General features: G+C 40.1%; 1 protein-coding gene across 1 annotated transcript in view; it reads right to left on the bottom strand.

Annotated features, from left to right (window-relative positions):
• Positions 1 to 21,665, bottom strand: part of NMT1 (N-myristoyltransferase 1) — a 104,817-nt gene extending 83,152 nt beyond the window's left edge. The window contains exon 1 of the mRNA XM_069237950.1: positions 21,512 to 21,665. Within this exon, the coding sequence (XP_069094051.1) occupies positions 21,512 to 21,621 (110 nt within the window). The 5' untranslated portion in view covers positions 21,622 to 21,665. The remainder of the gene's footprint in view (positions 1 to 21,511) is intronic.
• Between the last annotated feature and the right edge of the window lie 3,385 nt (positions 21,666 to 25,050).

Here is a 25,050-nt window from a genome sequence, read left to right as displayed (position 1 = left end):
TTCACAACTACTCAGATATATTTTGAAATGTTTGTACAGTTGACTTAGTCATTTACATGTGTGTTAGGAAAATCCGACACCCTGTAGCCTTTTGTTTCACATTCTATACATCAGGTCAGACAGTTTACCTTACAAAATCCTAGAACTCTGCAGTCAGAAGGAAAATTAATTGTAAGACAAACTGACGTTTGACCTCTGTGTGGAAACACAGAGCAAAATATGACATACAAGAACAAGATTAAAAGGCATCTTTTATTGCTCCTCCACTTTCTAATGGAACAAGAGATCTGTTCTTTGTCAACTCCACAGAAGGGGAGAGTAAGTCCTAAAAATAACTCATCCTGATCAAATAGGACTCGCCATAGGGGATGGTTGAGTAGATTTTTCGAGCTCTGAGTAGGTTTGACTTCAAGGGTGTAGTCCTTAGTTTTAAGGACTGAAATATTTTGCACCAGAGTCATCCAACATGCTTAGTGTTGTTTTGGTGAGAAGAGAGGTACTGGCTCCCTTTCAAGTGGATAGGAAAATATGAGTGGCAGGACTGTTGATCTGAATGTCATTATTTATGAATCCAGTTTAGGACCATGCCAATTCACACACGTCTTACATTAGTTTCAGTCTCTGGAAGCATTAAAAAAATTAATTATCACAATACAGAGTATCTCACTGGAAGCAAGGCTTAGTTGCTATATATAAAAAAATAAAAAATAAAAAAAAATGAGGGTTGGGGAGTCAAATTATTGCCATTATTGGACTTGATGAACTCTGTGGTATCAGTGAGAATTGATTCCTGGGTGATCTCCGATACTGTAGTTGATGTTGTGGGAGCAATGTTACATTTGGTAGGCAGAACTGAGTAACATCCTGCACCTTCTCTCCAAAGCAGATACCCAAAGTGCTCCTCCCCCCAGAGGAACCAGACACTATCAGCCAAGAACTCTAATCCATTCAACCTAATTTCCCACCTGGTCAGCACCAGCATGGTGGGCTCACAATTATTCCCTAGGTGACACTCGGCTCTCTAAAGAATAACCAAAAATAAGAAACTATATACAGTTTGTGTAGAGCTAAAAGTATTCAGTGGACATTTCATTCCTGAATAGCATAAATATATAGTCAATTTAAACTAAGAAGACAGAATTCAAGAATTGAGCCAAGATCATGAATAGCAATGTTTTGTCAAGCTTGATTTTGAGTTCAAATCTTGGTGAGGTCAAGGCAGACATCCATCTTCTCGGTGGGTGAATTAAGCAGTAATATTTTACAGCAAAACTGTGGTAAGAAACACATAAGCTATTGTTTAAGCTTAATTCAGATACAAAAATATCTTTAACCTCCAGTTGCCAGTGTCCTCATGTATTAGTGTGCCTTTGACCCCCTTAGATCCACCCCACCTCTTTCCCATTTGGGAGTTGTATGAAAAAGCAAACTTCAGCAAAGCCAATAGGTCTTGTCTATATAATGAGAGTATCAAGCTATAGGCTCAATGCCTAAACGCAGTTGAAATATTTGTTGTTCTAAAAAGTTTTAATATGGGAAGAAAAGCAGACAAGAGTATCCTGAAACTTGACACTGAATTTAATAATTTCAGTGCTTACAAGTGGCATGGGTTATTTTTCAAAAATGTTAGCACAAGAAACTCTGAACTGAATTCAAAAAGAAGTGTCAGAATTTGAAGGAAAATATTTGCCAATGCCCCATTTACTTTCCAGGGGACTAGGAGTAAAAGCAAATGCTCCAGATATTGGGTGCTTTTCTGCAGCCCAGGAAGCCCATTTATGGGCCTCCAGGAAACAAGATATCTAATTTTCAGCCATGCTAAGTCAACCTTCTGCCTCAAACACCAGCTTAGTGAATACAGAAGACTGCCCCGCCACACCAGAAAAGCTCCCTTTGTGTGCCTAGTACTGTGCTTTCGCACATGTTGTACAAAAAGAGATAAAATTAAACAAATCCAATAAAGTCTGATCTCTATTCAAATGTTGACAAAATATGCTTTTAAGAATAACCTGGGCAGGGGTGGAGAATAGCCAGGAAAGCCAATTTGGAGGACATAGCAGCACATGGGAGAGGAAGAGAAATAAAGCACAAGCACTCCCATGCAGTACTCAAATAAAAAAAGATGCCTTCCTGGTCCTTGCGGAAGCATACAAATTATGCAATCAAAATAACAATAATCAAACTATGCTCCAGTAGAGGGGTATACAAACGAAGAGGAAGGACAACCATCAAAAAAGAAGTAATCAAATGCGACTGACAAGAATCAACCTAAGCAAGCCTCCAAACATATACTTGCACACTCACTATGGTGGGTCAGATTTTATCAGGATAAGCTGGCTGGCAAAGAATAAGTGTTCTATTCAATCAGAAAGCAAATGAGCATGAAAAATGCATTCAAATCTCGTTTTTATCGTGCCACGTTTGCTGTGCAATCAAAACAGAGGTCAAATGTCAGCTTGTGTTGTCTTACAAATTGCTATTTTATCCTGGAAACTGAAATGAAAGAAAGAAAAAAAAAAAATGACACACTGATGCCTAACACACAACATTTAAATAGCTTGTAAATTAACTATACAAATATTTAAAAAATAGGAGTAAGAAAAGCTATTTAGAAAAGCACACGGTTTTGGTAGTTCTTAAGTGCGATGGAAAATATTTTAATGGGATAAACAAAATCTGAACACTTTGCTTGGTGGTGTGCAAATGGTAAATATGATATAGTTTTATCAGTAAAACTGCATCTCACTGGGAAGGTTTAAAGCCATTTCAATGGAAAATGTGCTGGCTGTAAATGACCATGCACTACCATATCAGGCTTTAGTAACATATATATCTTAAAAGTGAGTTTTTAAACATTAACTGAGAAACATTCCTGCCCTAATAATAATCCCATTGGTGAACTAAGAGGTAAGTTAGGGGTCATGTGTACCCTACGGGTGGGCTAGATTCTTGTGCACTTTTTGCATGGTTCAACGGTTTAGTCTATTAAATCAAAATAATTTTTTGTACAGCAGACATGCTGAATTCACATAGTTGAAGGTGCTCTAATATGAGAATGAGGAAACGGGACTGTCTAGAATTGCACAATTTTAGACAAGTTGATGTGTTAAGCATGTTACAACTAGGTTGAGCAGATTATTGAAGTCGCTAGACCTGCAGGTCTGGTAATATTGTTATGATTTTCTGAGGCCTGATAAGTACTGGTATTGTACACAATAGGTTATCCACAACAAGAGCAGAAAGCAAGATTCATTATTTGACCTAGGAGATGACATCACAAATTAATCAGCACCTACATGGTAGAGAAAGGCTGAAGACTCTTTGTGCCAGAACCCAAGAGCTCCTGATACATAAACTAGCCTGCTACATAGTCAATGGAAACAGGCTCTAAAAATCTCGCACTGGACAGACACAGGTAATCAGGAGTGTATTCTTAGAGCAATCAATGACTGGCCTGTTCATGGCTTTCTGACTGATCTTGCACATAAGTTCCTTTATGTACTCAAAGCCCATTTAATTGTGTTTTTATACATTGCCACCTAACTGCGGCTTCAGTGCACTTTGAGGCACTGTAAACACGAACGGCAAAATTGCCAAAACAACACAGGCGTTAAAAATTAATTGGATTCACCACTATAATTAATATCAATTCATCCTATGTTACAGAAAACATACAGAGGAACAAACTGAAATGGACATTCAATCAGGGCGGGATAAAAAAAATATATAGAAATACTGTGTAGTGACATTACATCTCAAATGTAGATATATTACATATAAACCATGAGGGTCCAACATAATTAGACACACTAGACCAAGTTATTCTATAAATTAATAGTGGCGATTAAGCACAGATGGCAAGAAACTTACTCAACAGCCTTAATGTAAGTTTAGTCAGCTGTACTGCACTCTTTCATAAGGAACCATGAAAGGTTTACCCAAAAAGACCCTCGCACGTTCTTGAAGCCTCTTCATCCCTCTACAAGAACAGCATCTCATGCTACAGCAAATTAAGAGAAACGCCTCTATTCTCACAAGCAAGATTAAACGCTTATACGGAGTTAGAGGGTTGAGCAGAGAAAGTAAAGCAGAAGCTGCAGAGGAAAGAGAAAAAACATTAAAATATTTAATTTTAAAACAAAAACATTTTTAAAGTAAAACTGGTTTTACAACTTGAGCAATAGAGAAACTTTATTTCATGTACACCCTAAAAGCGCCTTTATATAGCTTAAATCAAACTTTTTGAAATGAACAGAGGGAGATTCTGTGAAACATAGGACCATAACCAATAACCACTGTATTTGGGCTACACCTGCGCTGGACAAGTACAGCAAACACACCTTAAATCACTATTCCGCATAAGCTTACGTGCAAGCTCTCCGATCTAGCAAACTATTTATCAACAGCACTAAAAACATTTAGTTTTTCTTATTTTTAGTGTAGCCATAACATTCTCTAGCTCAAAATACCAAGGTTGGCTACTCCTTGCACCAATTTATATTCTAATGTTCAAAATGTGCTGGGTAGCACTCCTGCTTCATTCAGAAAATCTAGTTCTAAAAATGTTTTGATCCAATATTTCATGAAACCTATTGATAAACTCTAATAAATATATACTCGCTATACCAATGAATGTACCATAAGTAGAAAGGAGCGCTGAAAAGGGTGCCATCCAGTGAATGATTTAACTATATGACACAAATCCCAATCAGACATCATCAAATAAGGAACATTCTGGGATGCTATTGCTGGTGATTGTTAGTGATACAGGACTGGGTAGAGCTAATGTATTTTTTTCCCAAGATGGTCTCTTTAGGTTTTTTATTACCATACCAAAACCTTTGAAGATTTGGATATTTCAAAACTGAGATACCCAAAGGCTTTGCAGCAAGACTTAAAAGAAAAAGGTAGTAGTTGGCACATTTGCCTATTGCCTCTTTGAAAATTACGGCTGTTTGAAATAGCACCACTGATAGATACTTTGACATTAGCATCCTCAAAGTTTTAAATCTACGAAAATCATCTCCAAACCCATACGAAGGCAAAACAAACTCGAAGTAAACCCAATTAACTCTATTCAATGTTTTTTCATGAATCAAGGGATGTAACAACCTCAGGGATATAGCAATCCTTTGGAATGGCAGTAATATTCAACAACAAGCATTTTCAATGCAACGGGTCTCGCATTTGTTAGAGTTAGAGCTATTAGCGTTGTAAAGCAAAAAAAAAAAAACATCGAGCCTCAGATGTTTTTGGTAATTTACCGGTGCTGTGTAGGTGGGCTAAACACCGGAAAAGGCATGACGTATGCATGCATGCCTTTTACAAATGAAAGCAAGCGGATTTTAAAAGGCAAGCCCACAAACCAAAGTAAGTGACTGACGTGGCATGGGCGTGGTTTCAAGCCCAAAGAGAGATTACAGAATGGACGGAGCACTTTGTACTCGCCCATAAAAAGGGTCACTGCCAAGCCACCATTTAATAAAACCTCTCTGCTTACAATGGACAATACACTGAATGGAAGGCGATAGAGGAACAAATGTGAACCAGTAGCCGAGTATCAAAACACACTACTGAAATGGCAACAATGTTTACATTTAGGAGAACATTCAGCAGAAAAAAATAAAGATCGGATAGAAATCGAATCATAAAACAAAATCTAAACTGGGGCCCTTATATCCTCCAGATTACTAAATCTGAAAATCAGAATTGAATATTATTTGACTATCAATGAAAGCTTCTCAGTGCTCAGCCTAGGGAAATTAAGGGCAAGATGTGTCATTTTATAAAACTGTGATTCCCTAATTGCGATTCCCTGTGAATTATAGATGAATAATACTAAACAAATATAAAGGTAATACTCTTGTGAAATTTGACTTTTCAACATTTTAGTAGTTACGGTAGTCTTACCAGATCAAAATTAGTTCAACTTATTTGGGCAGGAGACTAAGGCCCTCATTTTGACAATGGCGGTAAAAACCACCTACCGCCGCAGTGACAGCTGCCAAAAGACCGTCGCCGCAGCTACCATCCGTTCACCGAATTATGACCATATAAAATAACTGCTAATTAGCTGCCTATATATTTTAGTCCCTCTAGCTGCGGCGTTTAAATGGACTACTTATACCTGTTCAGCAGACCATCCAGGTAGATCTCTACCTTTTTCCCCTGACCCATTACATTAACCTTACTTCCTCCCTCTGCCTAAGCAGAGCAGGCAGAGATCTTTGAATGAGCCATGAAACCTACCATGGAATTTGCACAGTAAATTATAACTGCCAGCTATTGGTAATTCGCACACGTCTCACACCTTTTCCTCCGCAATCACCCTACTAGACATAGCAGTCAGGGCAGAGCACCTCACTGGTCACTCACATATCGAGAAGGTTCCCACATATGATCACAACAAATAAAATCTCTCAAGTAAACACTTCCCTACTATGTAGAGAGAGCTACACATCCAATAATGCAATACAGTGATCCCCCAAAATGTTCACCATTGTAACCCTCTGATTTACTATATAGCTTGGGTATAAGGCCTTTGGAAAGCCATTGCCCTTAAAAGCGGACATCAGATGTTGGTGGCCATTACCACCTCTCATCTTCAGCTTGCAAATGGAGGGCAAGACCTCAGGCTTACAAAACGGTCTCCATACAAGAGGAACATGCAGCTTTATCCTGACTAATGACACACAGTGTGCTCAGTGTGTGGAGAAGGCCAATATGCAGAGAAGTTCTTCCGAAGTGCAAAACAAGGCTGCTTTTAATCGGCTAGTATGAAGTAAACCAAGGCAACAAAATAAAACATAGTTAACAGCTTCCTTTTCTCACCCTTCCCTAATGTTTGCTTCCGCTCTACTACAAGATAGTACTGTGTGTTCACATTATTACACCCAAGTAACTGAATTATTTGACCAATAATTAAATGAACAATTTCCTCAATGTATAGTGGCGGATTCTTCTAGCTAAGCAAACCCTGAATGTGTTTCAAAGCACACTGACATTTCTTTGGTGAGAATTGTCCCAGAGTCTCCCCATCATAATCACTTACACTCCAGTTGTTATGTAATGAGCAAGATGGGAACTATGGAACAAGAGGACCTGAACAGAAAGCTATTCCTCACTACAAACACATGCACAGCCCTGCACTTCATTGTGGAATTCCTATAGCCCGATGCCCAGGACATATTGTTTAGGGTCAAGGTCAAGTTTTCATGTTTATGTTGTCCTGCAGAAAAGTAGTCCCAACCCTCTGGAATACAAACCGTTTGGCTGCCAATTTACAGTACCACATCAAGGACCAGGGAAGGGCACTGTCTGCAGTTAAGCTAATATTTGAGTCCATATGTTAATAATGTCCAAGCCTGTAATTATGGCTTATTATTGCAATGTCTTTATTGTTAGGGTGAGCACTCTAAGGAAATATAAGCTCGGACTGCACTACTGAGGGTGGTTCCATCCTAACAATGTGTACAGACGCTTGCAAAGTTTAATGTTTAAAGTATAATGCTCCCAGAACACTCTCCGAATAGATGCAAATATTTGAAGAAGCTTGAAAGCAAGTTTCAATCTGTGCTTTCAAAATAAAAAGCTCACAAAAAAAAAAAAAAAAAAAAAAAAAAAAAAGAAATGCAACTAGGAAAAAAAAGGTTTTACTTAACTACTGTGAAATTTTAGGTATGATTTCTTTAAAGCACCAATTCGTAAAATGTGTTGATGCATGCTAAAATATTCATAATTGAAAATCAGTGTAATAATTTTAACAGGAATATGGGAAACATGAAAATAAACAAGCATTGGCAAAGCCAAAATGGTTTGACATTTGTGGTCAGCCTTTTGGTTTTGTCAATCCGTGTCTTGTTTTGACATGGTTTTTGCAAAAATGTGTTGTTGTGGGAGCTGCTGGAGCCGCACCATTATAACAAACATTGGCAAAAGGAAAAATATTTTTTAGTCTCAAAAAGCACACATTGCTCAGTAGTCCCTGGCACTGAACAAAAGTACTTTGCGTGCACATATACTGCTTGTAAAACAGCAGAATGCTGTCACTCACAGTGAAGCCAGCCAATATATAGATAGAATTTTATTTAAAAAAAAAAAATAAAGTCTTGGTTAACGTCAGACCTAATTAGGGGCCCAATTCTTGAAGAAAAAGTCACAAAAGTGTACCAATGGTATATGTCCTTGCATTAGTGCAGATTTATGGCGTTCATGAATTCACAAGAATTTACAGAAATATGCCAGAAAAATCATACTACTAGAAAATATTTTGGGACTGGATTTCAGCACGAGCAAGTGCGCATGCTTAGATTTGCTCATGCAAATATCTGTTGAGCATTTACAAGTTCACTTTCCTCCAATCACTTTTTACCCAAACCCGGAAGAAGTTTTACTTCTGCCCTTGTGAGAAGTACAATTTCAACCTTTCTCAGTATGAGAAAAGATCAGAGAAGAGCTGGAGCAAACCCCTAAAACATGCAGGTTTGCACAGACTATAAAGGGCATTTCATCCCAGGAACTATTGCTCACCTCTACTTCCAGCCCCAGTATGTGATCTGTGGAAAGGTGGCAAAAGAAGGAAATTGCTAGTATTCATGCCATACTACCGTATGAGCCCTGGCACAATCAGAGAGGCTATTATCAGAGGTCCTGTATAATGGCATTGCTGCCATAATTTGTTGCCACACTAACTGCCTCCTAAGTGGATTTTTTTTTTTTTTTAACAGGACAACTAGATTTATGACTCATGGACAAGTAGATATTGTTAAATTGCACACCCCTGCTGTGGACTCCAAAAAGCCATAATTGCTATGCACAGAGCACAAAGTAGAAAATCGCCAGGTATAGAACAAAGCAGTCTAAATTAGTCACTCACACACACACACACTACAAAGGGTGTGCAGACGTAGTACTCCCAGTCCTAGAGACACACTGCTTATGCTAGTGTTGGGAATAAGAATTTAACATTGATGGGTGCATGAATTGCTGAATTAATGCTTCCACCACAGGGAACAGTCAGTGGCCAGCAGATTCACTGTCTAAAGTGCCATACCTCTAGCTGGAGGTGGATCAGAGGAATGCCCTTCAGCTGCTAAGGACACAACAGTAACACCCTATGTGCCTGCACTGTCAGCTGAAGAAGAGGGAACCACGATGCAACCACAATAGGACATCCACCCAGTCGACTTGAATTTTCTATAACACCCTCACGAATAATGGATTGGGAGGGAATGCATAAAGGAGAAGCTTGGACAATGGAAAAGAGAGCACCCACTCTCCATGCCTCTAAACAAAGACCTAGTGCAAAAGAGTGGCAGAAGGGCATTGTTTCTGGAGCTTCTAAATCTATTTCCAGCACCCCAAACTTTAAAGATATTTGTTGGAACATTAACTATGTCAAGGTCAGAGACACTGAGGAGGCGAAAAACCTGGTCCTACTGCCTACAGGGCAATTCTCCTTCTCTAGAATAAACTGTGCACCAAGATGGGACATTGCTCTCCACCCTTATACAAATCTTTTTAATCGAAGGTCAGTGTGTGCACCTATGATCCCTCTTGATGGCTGGTGTGTGTGAGAGATACCAGACTGTCTGTCCGGTACACTGTGACCCCTCACCAGCGGAGAAAAATGCAGAAGAGCCATCTGAACTGCTCTGAGCTCCTTCCCATTGAATGATGTTGTTTGCTCCCGGGACTACTCCCCTGTGCTCACTTGTGCTCCAGGTCAGCACCCAGCACCTGTAGCCAGAACATTGGTAGGAGGGGTACCTCTTGACAGTAGTCTCTGGTTATACCATGTGTACTCAAACATTTTCCCAGGGGCCAAAAGGTGTGGTCTGTGGTGTGTTTGAGGGCTGCATTGATGCCAGGAGAATTGGGGTTTTAAGGTAGGCGCAGGGAGACGTAAGGCATGTATATGATGTACTGTGGGTCATGGAGTTATTTCGAGGGGTTCATCTCTTACCGCCTTATAAACTGAGCCTCTAGTGTCTAGAAGAGCCACAGATTTGACAGTACAATGTTATGCTTTATCCCAGTTGCTATCTATCTTTTGCACTTTGGTTTAAGCCTTGCCTGCTTGCTATCGTAACCGTGGAGGAGTCAAGTGCACCAAGGAAGTAGTTGGATTGTTGAACTAGGATGAAATAGAATCTTATGCCTCACAATCTACTTATGCCTTTAGGTTTTTTATCTGTAGACTTCAGGAGTGATTAAAGAAAAAAGAAAAAAAAGCTCAGTTAAGCTACAGAGTGCTATGAAAAACACATTTGCCAAAGACCCTCATCAGTGTGTTCGATTCATTGAGGTGGGCAGACAAACACCAAACCTCCACAGCTAGCCATGAGATATTTGAAAGGTTTTGGCAATAGAACTAGGATACTTTATGTTTAATCCTAGCTTTATCACACTGCCAAAATATGCTAGTTGTAAACTCTGTATTTAAGGTCTAAGCAGATTTAAAAGCACACAAGCATTTCTTTGGTGAGATATGTTCCCAACCCTCACTATCAGAACCACTCACACTCCAGTTGTTATGTAACGAGCAAGATGGAAACTATGAAACCAGATGGCATGTTTTTGATTAATCTTGGCTTCCCTGTGACAAATTAGAATGTGCTCTTGGATAATCACTTTCTCAACATATTTCTTTGCTTCTTTATTTATTCATTTTTTTAAAGAGGAAGAACTTAAAACAAGCCGACCAGTGGTAGTAAGTATGTGATAAGAAATCAGGGCTGTAACCAACAATCATTTGATATAACGCCAGGAAGAGAAAACCCTGTATCCTAGTCACCTCACTGAAATATGGGGCAGTGAGAAAGTTATGACTCTTGAAACAAGGAGTCCTGCACTGTTGTGCTGCAACAGCTTCAGCAATTTGTTTGCTAATAGTATTCGTTCTACGCTCTTGTCCCTTTAATTGCCAATAAGTGCTATGAGTTGGGAGAGAAGCTGAAGCCCCAAAACGATCCTATCCTTCATGTAGCTTCTGTCTGCCATCCACATTCTAACCACATGCACAAAGAGTGAAATACATGGCATTAACTTTTGATTTAAAAAGAGTAAAAGATATACCTATCTAGTGGCTGAATCGAAAAATGAAACCAGAAAACCTGGGATCAGCCCCAGCATGACTAAAATGAATGGAGCAAGGCAATTGTTTTATCTAGTTTTACCTGCTTTTTCTTAATTTTTAGATACGAGTACAGCTTTCTGAATGTTAGTGCTCAGTGAAACAAACATCAGCTCAGCACTGCTGTTCACCAGGCAGCCACATGTAAAGGTCAGGAGGACCTCAACAGACACTGTCCCGCTTCAGCTTCTAGTGGGTTTCACGGTCCTCTTTCAGCCACCACTGGACCAACTCTGCACTTTCAGGAACTCTAAAATGCACGGCTCATGAGAATGTCATCTTGAACCAGGTGGTGGTTGGGCTTAAATCATAACTTTTCAGTCCCCTCGGATAAACAGTGTTGGAATGGCACTCTCCATGCCAAAATGCAACCGCAAAAGCAGGTGCCAAGCCTTAAAAGTAAAATACTCTCCAATGGGTCTTCTGAAGCGGGAAACGTGCCCAGGGAAATCACTCTAGCAGATCCAATCATAAATAAATGATAAAATTCACTTAAAAACTCTCACTTGCACATGCTGGCTGAGTACCTTTGTTAGCAGGAATGATTATATATATATATATATATATATATATATATATATATATATATATATATATATATATATATATGGATGCCTGGCTTCCTTTTTGAGGCAATGATGGGAGGTGTAGCACAAAAAGGAAGTCTTATTGGTGAGCTGTGAAATTTCACATCAGCTTAGGTAAAACTCCCACAGGAGCAAATGCACAGTAATTAAAGACTGGGAAGAGGACTTTGCTACTGTAACCAACAGTCACAGAGATTAATTGATATACCTCCTTAACAAAATCGTTGTGCATAGATTTTCATTTTTGATTTGTGTTTTTGGATCATTAAAGAAGTAATTCAGCTTGAGTATACATTGCTAATTCAGGCCACTTTTTTCTGGGCAACATTTTTTCAAATGGCAGATGTGCTGCAGTGATGATGTATTATTTCTGGAGCCATTAGACCTACATACTCTTCACTTTGGTTTCAAAGCATTGGTTTTGGGGGTCAAGTAGTCTTATATAGACAGAAAATAACTCCAACCCTTCCACCATTTTACAAAACAGCAGCTCTATAATGATGTGTTTTAGCCACCATATTGGTACGTATTTTAATATTGTTTTTGTTTCAGGTTTTCGTTGATTCAAATTAGTAAACATGAGCGAAGCAGGTGGTAGCAGAGCATCTTTATCTCCTGACAGAGTGCTGCTAACTACAAAAATCTGAGGACTCCAACAAAGAAAAATGTGTCATATGTCAAATTAATCCAAAAGAAAACCTAACAACAACTGTGGCTGCACAGAAGAGAGTTTGAGATGCTGCAGAAATAGGTCAAGACGAAGTTCACAAAGGATTGACACTAGTGGGTGAAGAGGATCAAATATTTTATCATTGAAACAACAAGTGATACAAGTCATATACAATAGAAAAAAGCCTGGGGGGGGGAAATTGTCAAAACAAATAGCAGAAATCAGTGAGTCACAACAAGAAACTGAGTCTTCTGAGAAAGCAACAACAAAACCCAATGTCTACCCACTTAGAAGATCGATGGCTGCCCCTTGTCCACCTGCAACAATTGATCAGAAAGCAGAGAATCTTCAATGTGTTATTTAGTTAAGCCAGAACAAAGGCCAAAGGGACTGACGAAAGAACAAAGTACAGAGTATGTGAGTCTCAAAGGGCAAACATGTTTTTATCCGAAGCTAGTTTTGTCCAAGATTAAGTTTTCAGCCGAGTAGCTGATCCAAGCAGTGAGGTGAATGTATTTGCAACAGATCTGTATGCCCAGCCGAACTGCATGTATGCATAAATTCACAAATATGAATGTACAATGAGCTCCCAGCAGCAACGTAACTGTCAGCCTTCAGTTAAGTTTGCACTATTTGAAAAAGCAAATTAAGTTTTAATGCCACTCGAGTGCTGGCTACAGGCTCACACTCAGTGAAATAATGGTCAACATTGGTGAAACTGTACAGAACCAGAATATTTAAATTAATATTTTTCTGGTGAAAATGTACACCGACAGAAAACGTTTTTGTTAGTCTAACAAAAAGAATGAGCCAAGTATAGTGTTCTCAGCTGATTTGACTCCTGAAGTGCTTGCAGCCAAAATAAAATCACAGGATGCAGTAAAATCAGCAGAACGCATTTTAAAAAGTGTCCTGAAAGATTTAGATTTTGGACTTAATGAAAAATGTTGTGATGCCCCAGAGCTCTGCAAATCATAGGAGTCAACAAGAATGCCTGATGTTAAGATAACATTTTTAACATCATTGTTTAATATCAGCAAAGCAAAATGGTTACAAACTAAAGTTCTTGAGTTTGGAACAGAAACAGTCAACATTGATGATGGCTTTAAAAATATAAGTGAAGAACTGGAAGACGATCCCATGAATCAACAGGCTTATGCTGTGCAAGTGACAGCAAAAGAAAACTCCGCTACACATGACGAATGCCCATGCAATCTATGACACGTGCAAGAGTTGAGAGCTAATCACTTCAATGAGTAGGACTGGGGTATCAAAAAGTTATAATGACATAGCTTGGAGCAAGAACTTGTTAGCAGCTCATGCTGTAAAACCTTGTGAATCCAACAGCACACCACTTCAAAGTCACTTTACCAGGAAAGGATTTACAATTGCTGCTCTTGATAATTTTGAGTTTGAAGACAGCTCTTCTTTGTTTGGAACATTCAGTACACACAATATTGCCACTGTGCTTTTTCAAGACTGTACCAATGAAGTACCTGCTGGAAAACAAGCTGTGTCAGCTGTAGGCATAAAAAGAGCTGCAAATTTATATCCCAACTACCTTGCCAAAATGAGCAAAATCACTAAAAGCCATCAAAATGTCCTAGTCTACCAGAAATTTTAAAAGTGGCTTAGGACATAGATCTTCTTCTACCTTGTGCTGTGGTCCACAAAGCTGACTTAACTGAACTTATCTTAATCGCTTATTCAGTGCTGACTGAAGGATGAAGAAAAAAGCCCGTTTCTCCTTGGGCTGGAATTCATGCTCTGATTTCCTAGCACACTGTCCCACTGAAGAAGATTGTTTTTTTGCCAGTAATACTACCTCCAGTCACAAACTATGCAACAGTATACACAGCTCTAAAAAAAATGTGCACGCTCAGCTTGAAGACCAGCCTATCTTGCCAATTTTCTGCGATGGAGGCATTTTCTGTATTGTAGCTGAAATTTTAATGAGCAATCCAGTAGAATTTGATGATCTTTATCCGATGATGGGTGTTTTCCACATGAAAACAGTTGTGTTGCAGTATGCAGAAAGTTGCCTTAGTGAACGTGGCCCAGAAGGTGCACTTCTTGAGGCTGAAATCTTTGGAAGCAAAACTGTTCAGTCAATATTGACTGGAACTCATTATGTTCGTTCATTACAAGGTATGCTCATCATATCTGAGGCTAGAAACACTGCGTTGGAGCGCGTTCTGGAACAAGAATGACTCATTAGGTTTTGCATATCTTATTTCAGAAGTGAACGAGCCACAAGGTGCACTTCATTCAAAAGACAATGCAAAACCAGTCAATGTTCAATGCACTCAGTTCAAAATCAGAAAATCAAGTTTGTAGTTTGTCAAACAACGTGAAGAAAAATCAGAACTTTGCAAGTACTGGGGAAATGTTTTACACATGACAGCGCTAGTTAACAACAATAAGAATTGGTACATGCTGATCAGGAAGGTGATTGAGAGCTGCACATGACTACTGTGGAGTCACTGATTACTGTGTTTCACGAATTTGATTGCATAAAACTACCCGAGATAAGAGTGAAGAAGCTAGAGGTAGAAAAACCACACATCTACAGACAATTCATCCAAAGACATTTTGTGGTGAAAGACAGAGAGGGAAGGTTCAATGCTGTGGCTCCAGATATGAAACTGGAACATACACTCCAGAGATCACAGAAAAGCTCCAAGGGAATTGTTGGTCAGACACATAAAAGTGAATATGTTGCTCAACAGCAGCTAGTTTACCATGAAGTCCTTTCTATCTGCAATGTTTTCAGAGAGGTTGCAAATTCAAAATTGATATACGATTGTGAAACTGTTCCTCACCACGAACTTGTGGGAAAAAGAGGGGAACGTTTTAATGAACATGATGAAAGTCTTCTTCAATCTTCATTTCATGCAGCAAGGAAACTTCTTTGAAGTCACTGAGCCTGTGCGACTACACAACTTTGTGACCAAACAATATGTGGATAACGGTAAAAAGACTACTAGATGTCCTGGAACATCGAAACTATATGCAGAACTGAAGCAGGAGATATTTGTATTGAAAGATAAAAAGCTGTTTGACATAATCACTAAAGCTAAACATCCACGCTTTAATCACTATAGTGAGCGTTTCGTCCAACCAGTCACTCCAAAATAGGTTAAAAAAAAAATATATAAAAAAAAAAAAAAAATGCAAATACACAACTTTAGCAAGCACACAGAGAGATGGATGTGGCAAAAGAAAGGGGTGAATTTATCAAGGCCATGCTGTCGCACCATCTTCTTCCAACAAACGCATTATTTGAAGGTGATACTGCAACTAAACCAGTGAAGCACAAACTTGTACAAGAGCTCTAAAAAAAAAAAATCTTTCACCTGAAGAATTTCAATTTGAAAAAGTGTCCTCACTGAAAACTTGATAAATTCTGGTCATCACATAGAACAAGATGAAATGGGAGATGTTAACTTGCCAAAACATTGCTAATGCTTCAGTGAACACTGAATTTCCAATTATTGCAAGTGGAATGATGGTCAATGAGGAGTTGGTGCCTGCAGAGATATATTCAAAAGGGCCAGGCCATGTTGCTCAAGAACGTAATAGCAAAATGGACAAAGCTGACCTTCATGTTGTGCCACATGCTGAGTGGGCTGTTCGATATGGTTCCAATCGAGTTATTGTACTGTCAAATGACATTATTTTGTTACTTAGATGCGTTGCAAAGCTCATAAGTCAAGGGTTGTCAAAGTTATGGATGCGTTACGGAACGGGAGAGAAAAAACCCTTAATCCCGCTTCACATTCTGTACAAGAAACTTGACCCAGACATGACCAGTGTTCTTATCAAGGTACATATCCTTACTGGTGATGGCACGATAAGCAAAACTGGAACAAAGCTTGGCGCTTTAACTGCTGAACCTGTAGAGTGTGTAAAAAGATTTACTGAGACAGAAGAAGAATGTGACATTAAAGACGTAGAAAGATACCTTATGCATGTGTGGAAAACGAGCTCTGTCACATTTAACAATCTTCCGTACAGAGAGTTCAAGAGATCAGTTCTGCTAAGTGACCTTCCATCCAGGTCATATTCTGTGCGTTGAAACAATAAAAGAGTGTTCTACTTGATCATAACGTGTAAATATTTTGGATCATGCATACGTACAGAAAGATCTGTGTGAATTTTGTAGGGACAATATTGATGGGGTGTTAAAACCCATGATATTTCTAAAGCCTTTAACCACAAAATTTACATGTACTTGCAAAACATGTGCTTAAAAAAAAAAAAGATGCCCTTGTTGATACGGTCTTCTTAAATGTTCAACATTCTGCAAACGTACCACAAGCGATTGCCGAAACAAATAAAGTGAACTATAAAAATGTGTCTAAAACAGGAGTGATGAACATTTTTTTTCCATATTCAGATCATAAACATTGTTTGGTGTATACATAAAGGGATTAAAACCAATTATTATTTGCTTCATTTCTATATAGGTCTCTTCTTCCTCCCTTATACCCACCATTTTGTAAAATGGCGGATGGGTTGCACTGAGGAGTTATATTCTGTCTCTATAAAACTACTTGACCTCAAAAACCTATGCTCCGACACCAAAATGAACTATATAGGTTCCTGAAATATTACATCACTGCAACACAACCACCATTTTGAGGTGAAGCGCGCTAACGCTTTGACCTGTTGTAAGTATTGTGGGCTTTTTAACCACGCCCATCACTTTCACTCATTCCTGGGCTTGCCTTTCAAAAAAAGTAATTTGATGTTATTTGTAAATGCTTTACGTGTGTCCAACCTTGAGACTGTTTTTGTCACGCCTTGCAGACTGCCCCCGTTACCTGGATTATTGTATGATTGCTGATATACTTCAGCGTGGGTGAACTATTTATTTTGTCTCTCCCCTTCATGCTACACGGTGGCCGTGGCACTCACAGTGCAAACAGGCACACCAGCGTGAACTCAATCGGTGGTATTGGAGTGCTGGTCACATTGTTCACAGTTACCTTATCAGGGTAATTTCTTGTGGGTCTCTCCTTAAAAAACACTTGAAACTGGTGAATGCTTTACGAAAAACGGAAATCCTCAAAGCGAAAATCGGCTCTCCCACTGTGCCACAAGAGCCGATACTATAATATTCACTGCACTCGGGGGAAAAAAAAAAAAAAAAATCGGCCCATAATGTTTTGCAGGGCATTACTTTTACAAAACATTTTTGCTCATAACTCAGCCTGTGGTGGTCCTAGGGAAACGGAACCACAACCAAAACTTTCACAACAACATGCTCTTTCTGCCTACAGCATCTCTGGGTTCCCACACTATGTTAGTGAGAACTCCAAAATAATAACCTCTACCACGATTTGTTTATCTTTTTTAAGCTTTCTCACGGCTGGAACGTTTGTTTTACAGCTGGGAGAAGTTATGTTTTATGGGTCTTGCTTGTAATATCATTGCAGTAGTCCTGCTAGCTTTGAAATGTGTAATGTACCATGTTTTCTAGGGGCTAAATACATGGTTACACTGCATTACCTTCTCCCGTTTTTTTCATGTGATTATGCTTTCCAAGGACTGACTGTATGGTTATAAGACCACATTTCTTCCAAATGCTATTTTTATTGGGGTGTCCTTTAGGGGTTGTTCCGAGTATTGAAGTCAACATACTATAATATTCGTGGCACGAAAACGAGCCCCATAAAGCTCTGCAAGGCATTAATTTTACAGAACATTTTTGTTTATAACTCAGCCTGTTGTGGTCCTAGGACAATGGACCACCTTCAAAACGCTCTGTCTACATCATCTCTGGGTTCTCACATGTTAATGGGGAGCCCAAAATAACCCCTCCCACCATTCAGTGTCTTTTAAGCTTTCTCATGGCTATAACTTTTGTTTTACAGCTGGGAGAAGTTGTATTTTAAAGGCCTTGTTTGTAATATCACTGTAGTAGGCTGGCTAGCCCCAAGAACGTCCTCTAGGGACTAACTACATGGTCACACTGCATTACTTTCTCCTGTTTTTTTTCATGGGGTTATCGCCTCTAGGGGGTAACAATATGGTTACATGACTGTGTTTCATACAAATTATATTTTTGTTATGGTGCCTTCTAAGAGATGTTTTGAGTATTAGTCTAATGCCAAAAGTTTATTAATGATAAAAGGTTTATATGAAATTTGAATATGTTTTAATAATCTCTCTTTAATTCAGGCCAGTTTAACATCCTTATTACACTATGACTGTTTGAACACTCTTCAAGTGTTTCGTGACCCTTCTAGTTTATTTCTCCTCTCTGGCTGTCTTGTGACTTTTTGGGGGGAATTGTATAAGCCAGTCAGCAACTCTGATGGTGGGGTGGTGAAAGTGGTATTCTATTGGAATTAGCATGGCAGATTTAAATTAGGACACTAAATGGCAACATTTTCTTTTTTTTGCTGCACATACAAGAAGAAGATAAATGTAAGTGCTTTAGTTATATGCACGGCCACTGGAATTATATGGCACGAAAAGATTAAATTATTAGGCAGGGTTGACCAATTTATGTGGCAAGAAAAGTCCAATTATGAATTTACAATGCCAATAGCTCCAACTCAAACAAATGCGAGACCTATTGCATTGCAAATGCTAGTTAAAAATGTTGTCTGGAAAAAAATTGGCCTGGATCAGCAATGTTGAACCAAGCTAAATTACTTCTCTCGTGATTCAAAAACACAAGTCAAAAATGAAAATCTCTGGACAATAATGTTTGTTACAAAGGCATATCAGGGGACCGGTATTATAAAGTTGGACAGAAATTCATTCACCTTTATGCAGACTATAGCAAAATGCTCCCAATGTTACAAACAACCACTTTACTGACAATACTACTCAAGCAAAAACAAACTCAGGTCTGTCACACAATGCTACATCCCAGAGTGTTTAGGTATCTGTACCAGACAATGCTGTAAGCCAATTTCACTGGCAATACAGTGTAATATAAATAAATGTCTCAACATAACACAGCAAAAGAGCTATACAGTTGGCAACTGCAAGACCCCCAAAAACGAAATCCAACAGGTAATGGTTAATAGCTCACCCTTGTGAAATGAGACAAAATAGCATAACCTTACAACTCACTCAAGACACAAAACATGATACAGAATCTCAATGTGGGTTTGTACACAGACACATTTGAGTTTTTTGACTAAACTGATAGGTACCACTGTTTAGCGCTATGCCGAAATCCCACTTCTATGCAGATCAAACCAAAAGATATTAGACTACACTGAGAAAAACGAAACCTGTGGATAAATGCACACAAACTGCCAGGGCAACAAGGTTATACAAATGGCAGAAAAGGGAGTACAGTAACAACTTTATGTTTTTGCGGTCAACTAATATATTTGTGATAATTAAAAATGAAATTGATTGATTCACAGGGCTTTAATTCTACTGCTATGAATCACACAGAGGAAAAGAATAGAACGAGGTTCCAAAACAAGGCTCTGAACATATACTGCATCAACAATGTTGATAAACACAGAGTGCCATCTTAGGGAGACCCCCCAGCTTTTCGCAAACACGACTTACACGTGAAATTTCAATTTCACCATCTTAAACACATGCTGCATGTTTAGTTCAACACCCATATGTGAAGGTTTCCTGCTGACAAAGGAAGAGATAAGTCACTGTCTAGGAGCCACAAGGACACGTGGCATACAACAGCAGAGTCAGCTTTTTCCCCTCAACTCATCCTCCCTCCTGCAATACCTGCAGTGAGAGAATGAGGATTCGGGGCATTTCCAACCTGTGATGCAAAAGAGAAGAGAGGGACACTCACCTAGTGGTTGAATTACAAAACTAAAATCAGAAAATCTGGGCTCCATCCCAGCTTCCCCACCTAACTAACTTGTGTTGTCATAGTCAAATATTTAATTTCACTAAGCCTCCTTTTTCACATGACAGCACCTTCAAATACACGAGTTCAGTATGCACACTGAGAAAAAAAATCTTGAGATTGTTTGACTAGACTATAATGCCTCTCCATGCATAAAATGGCTATAGGCCATACGACAGTCTCTCTCCTTTTATATCACTAATGGCACTGGCGACAGGGTGGGGGCACGAATATTTCTAAATTCACAATTAAAAAGTATCGCTTTCAATAAATGCCTCCCAGTGATGTTTTAATCTACTCAGGTGAAAGGCTCCCCATGTTAAAGAAATATGACGCTAAAGGGCATTGTGCCGTAAAATTTCCTTGTCTATGCTGCAACCACGTACATTTTAGGAGTTGAAAAGTTGTGGTCAAACACACCACAAACCCGTGCTACTGTAGTAAGAAATGGAAGAATCGCCGTTAACAAAAAAGTATAGACGACAAACGGTACGAAAGCTCTTTCAGTAGTACATCATGCACCAAAAGAAACAAGAAAACGAAAAAGTGTTGTGATGTGGTGGCAGGGGAATAATCAATGTAGTAATTTATCTACTACTAGCTACCCTCTCCATCAGGAATACTAAATATTCAGTAAACCGAGTCGCCTTGCAAGAAGTCACATGACCCCCAACCATTGATAGAATGTGACAGGGAGGAGGGCCCAGTGGTTGAAGCATGGCCTACTTCCTCTCTCCTCTATAACCTGGGCTACTGCGGGACATAAGGGGCACTTACCTTGTAATCCACGCGCTATACCACTACACTGCAGAACAGTTTTGTCCAGGTGAAGGAAAAAAACTGCGGCTTCTTTGGTGCACAAAGAGTGCGCTTTGGTCACATTTGTTTTCTATTTCTCCATGACTTATACTGTTTAAGTCCCATCCCCCCACACACAAATGCGTTTCATGCGCTGGTGCATCGCGAACCCACCGATAAAGGGGACTACATACTCCGGGTTCACACGTTTTTAACATTATCTCTTAATCGCAGAAACCATGTATGAACCCCATTCAACGTGAAACCTAGGTCCACGCCTCGACAAGCTTAACTGGCAAGCACATCAGCTAACCAGCGCGCCGAGAATCCGGTATAAGGGCGGCATCAGCCTATCAGCGCGCCGGAGGTGGTACCGTCTCGCCTGTGCTAGACAGAGGTAGCCGCTCGCTAACAACCCTATTGGAGACACTAGACACTCTCCCCTTGCCTCGGTCAGCAGTGCCAATTACCCCCGATTGTAGCTGTGCTCCTCTTCGTTTTCGCAGTCGCTGCAGTGTTCATGGTCGTGGTCGTTGTCCCCCGACTGCTGCCCGAGTGCTGTCTCACCGTCATCCGCCATCTTTAATCAGGGACTACTATCCGAGTCTACCGGCCGCATGGCAACATGCCGGCCGCCTATTGGATGTGCGTCGCTGGTTTCTCTGGGTCTTGTAGTTTCAATGGGAGTTTCTTAAGGTTGGCTGAAGAAAAGACCAAAATTAAAGGCATGCCTGTAGTAAGGAAGGAGGCACGGCACCCCAGGCTTATTGTATGTGTTAATTTCTAATGAATGAAGGTTATGGCTCTCGTTTTTGGTGACCTTTACATATAAACACAGAAAACAATGATTTCCTATCTGCATTTACTTATTAAACAGGAAATGCAAAAAGTTGGTCTCCTATTATATGGTTCTCCGTGATGTCAAGAATAATTGGCAGGCCAACTTATGCGTAGACCAGGGTTTTTCAAACTTGGGGGCCTCAAGTGATGCCAGGGAGATTGCCAAGGTCTGGCCAAAACAAGCACTATGTTAATAACAGTGGTTTGTATTAAGCTGGCAGAAATGAGCAGCAGCAAACTGCTCGGTAAAGGGCCGTAATTAGCTATTTTGTCACTTATAACTAAGGCTTCCAGTTTTCCGTTTTTACTGATTTTTACAGATAACTACAGACAGAAAATAATGTGTTTCCTGTCTGCATTTATTTTTAAAAGTGAAAATTACTAAAAATTGTGATTCTTGTGGGAGGCTCACCGTGATGTCTTTCGTATATTGCAGGCCAACAGCTGAGCAGATAGATAGGCAGGTCAAAACAGGTTGAGGTGCTCTTAAATATAAGCATATGTTAACATATATATAAAGTATAATAGTAATATTTACCTGTGGTATAATTTTTTTTATATTTGGCTGATTATTTGTTTCAAACACAATAGGCATCAAAGTATGAGTGCATGTTCATCAGTTTAATAAATGTGGAAATTTACCATTTTACAACTTCATTTATTTTCAAAGCACAAAATAAATATAGTTAAATACCAGTAAGATGTCCTAAAAGTAAATATGGATGAAAACAGACGGAAATGTAAAAAAAAAAATCCCATAAAACCAGGGGTCCTACTTATAACTAAGAACCCACTCCTAATAATCACAGTGTGGATACTTTTCCATGTTAGAAAGGCCTGCCTGGCCAGAATAGTATGTTTGACATTGTGTATCTGATTGCATTTTTAAAACTGTAACAGAACTTAATTGCAATGTTTAAATAAGTGTAGACATACATAAACACTGCCAATTTAATAGAAGAATTGCTAAAAATTCAGAGTGGGGGCCCATTTTTTTTTCCACTTTTTTTGAAGACCACTTTTGTAAACTGACGCCATCAGGATTTTAAACAAGAATCGGCAAAGCCAGTAGGTCCCACATATTCAAGATCTATTGTCTTTGCCAATATGTTTTAGCCTTGTAGCACACCAGAGTGGCTGCTGTTTTGCATGTCTAAAAGTAAATGGGGTAACGGATAGGGTGCCTGGAAGTTTGCAACCAAAAACGAACATTTCACAAAAGCAGAAGGAATACAATTTTACTTTAACCGGGCGCACAGAATGACAACTCTCATCAGCATGGATTTAGAGAAGCGGCACTATTAACATAAATAAAAGGTAATGTTTAAAGCAAATATAAAGTCTCTTAATTAAGCCCCTTGGTGCCCGAGACGAGCTGGTCTCGTCCAGGCACAGGGTGCTCGTGTGCCCTGGACGAGACCAGCTCGTCCTGCACCCGGCCCACACCCCCAAGTCGAGGATGGAAGGGGAATCCCTTCCCCTTCCCCCCCGACCCACCCCTCGGCAATCTGATGATGTCAGCGCGCTCACAGCGTGCCAGCGTCATCAGAAGCTGCCAAGGACGTGCCGGAAGCCATTTGCTTCCAGCACGAGCGGAGAGAGGCGGGCCCCGCAGGAATCCCCACTAGGCACTAGGGATTTTCTTATGGTTTTAATTTGGGGAACGACCCCTTGGGCAAGGGTCGCTCCCCTCGGGGGCCATTATTATTCCTATTTCGGCCCCCCCCGGGGGCAGATCCTCCATTTTTTCAGACGATCTGCCCCCGGGGGGTCGAAAACCACTAGAACACCAGGGATTTTGTTTTCAATAAGTTTTTGGGCAGCGACCCCTTAGCCAATGGTCACTGCCCTGGGGGCACTCATTTTTTATATGTTTCGGCCCACCCTGGGGCTAGATCGGCCATGTTTTTGGCCGATCTCGCCCCCGCGGGGTCGAAACCCACTAGGCGCCAGGGATTATGTGATATGTGTGTGTGTTTTGGTGTGTTTGGCGGCACCCCTTGGGCAATGGTTGCCCCCCAAAGCGGGGCAAATTAGTATTGGCCATTTCTGCCTCCCTTGGGGGCAGATGGGCCTATTTTATTAGGCCCATCTGCCCACCTTGGGGGCAGAAAGCACCAATACGTCAGGGATTTTTTTTTGTTCCCCTTTTTTTTGTTTTATGCTGGGGGTGCCCCCTTTGGCAAGGGTCGCCCCTAAAGGGGGCACAGAGCTGTTGGCCATTTCTGCCTCCCATGGGGACAGATTGGCCTAATTTTATAGGCCCATCTGCCCCCAAGAGGGGCAGAATCCACAAAGGCACCAGGGATCTTGTGAGTGTGTTTTGTGTGGGTGGGGTCTGCGACCCCTTTGGCAAGCATCGCTCCCCAAAGGAGGGCACATTGCTGATGACCATTTCTGCTCCCCTTGGGGGCAGATCGGGGCATTTTTTTAGGCCTATCCGCCCCCAAGGGGGGCAGAAACCACAAATATGCCAGGGATATTTTTTTTGTTCCCCTTTTTTTGTTTTGTGCTGGGGGTGCCCCCTTTAGCCCCCTGTAGGAAGTTGGCTCTGTATGTGCTATTTCAAAGTAAGGAATAGCATGCACAGAGTCCAAGGGTTCCCCTTAGAGGTAAAATAGTGGTAAAAATAGATAATACTAATGCTCTATTTTGTGGTAGTGTGGTCGAGCAGTAGGCTTATCCAAGGAGTAGTGTTAAGCATTTGTTGTACATACACATAGACAATAAATGAGGTACACACACTCAGAGACAAATCCAGCCAATAGGTTTTTATATAGAAAAATATCTTTTCTTAGTTTATTTTAAGAACCACAGGTTCAAATTCTACATGTAATATCTCATTCGAAAGGTATTGCAGGTAAGTACTTTAGGAACTTCAAATCATCAAAATTGCATGTATACTTTTCAAGTTATTGACAAATAGCTGTTTTAAAAGTGGACACAGTGCAATTTTCACAGTTCCTAGGGGAGGTAAGTATTTGTTAGTTTTACCAGGTAAGTAAGACACTTACAGGGTTCAGTTCTTGGTCCAAGGTAGCCCACCGTTGGGGGTTCAGAACAACCCCAAAGTCACCACACCAGCAGCTCAGGGCCGGTCAGGTGCAGAGTTCAAAGTGGTGCTCAAAACACATAGGCTAGAATGGAGAGAAGGGGGTGCCCCGGTTCC

This window comes from Pleurodeles waltl, chromosome 6, assembly GCF_031143425.1.
Source record: "Pleurodeles waltl isolate 20211129_DDA chromosome 6, aPleWal1.hap1.20221129, whole genome shotgun sequence".
Lineage (NCBI taxonomy): Eukaryota > Metazoa > Chordata > Amphibia > Caudata > Salamandridae > Pleurodeles > Pleurodeles waltl.
Note: the sequence above shows the minus strand (reverse complement) of the source record. Positions and strands in the feature narration are given on the sequence as shown.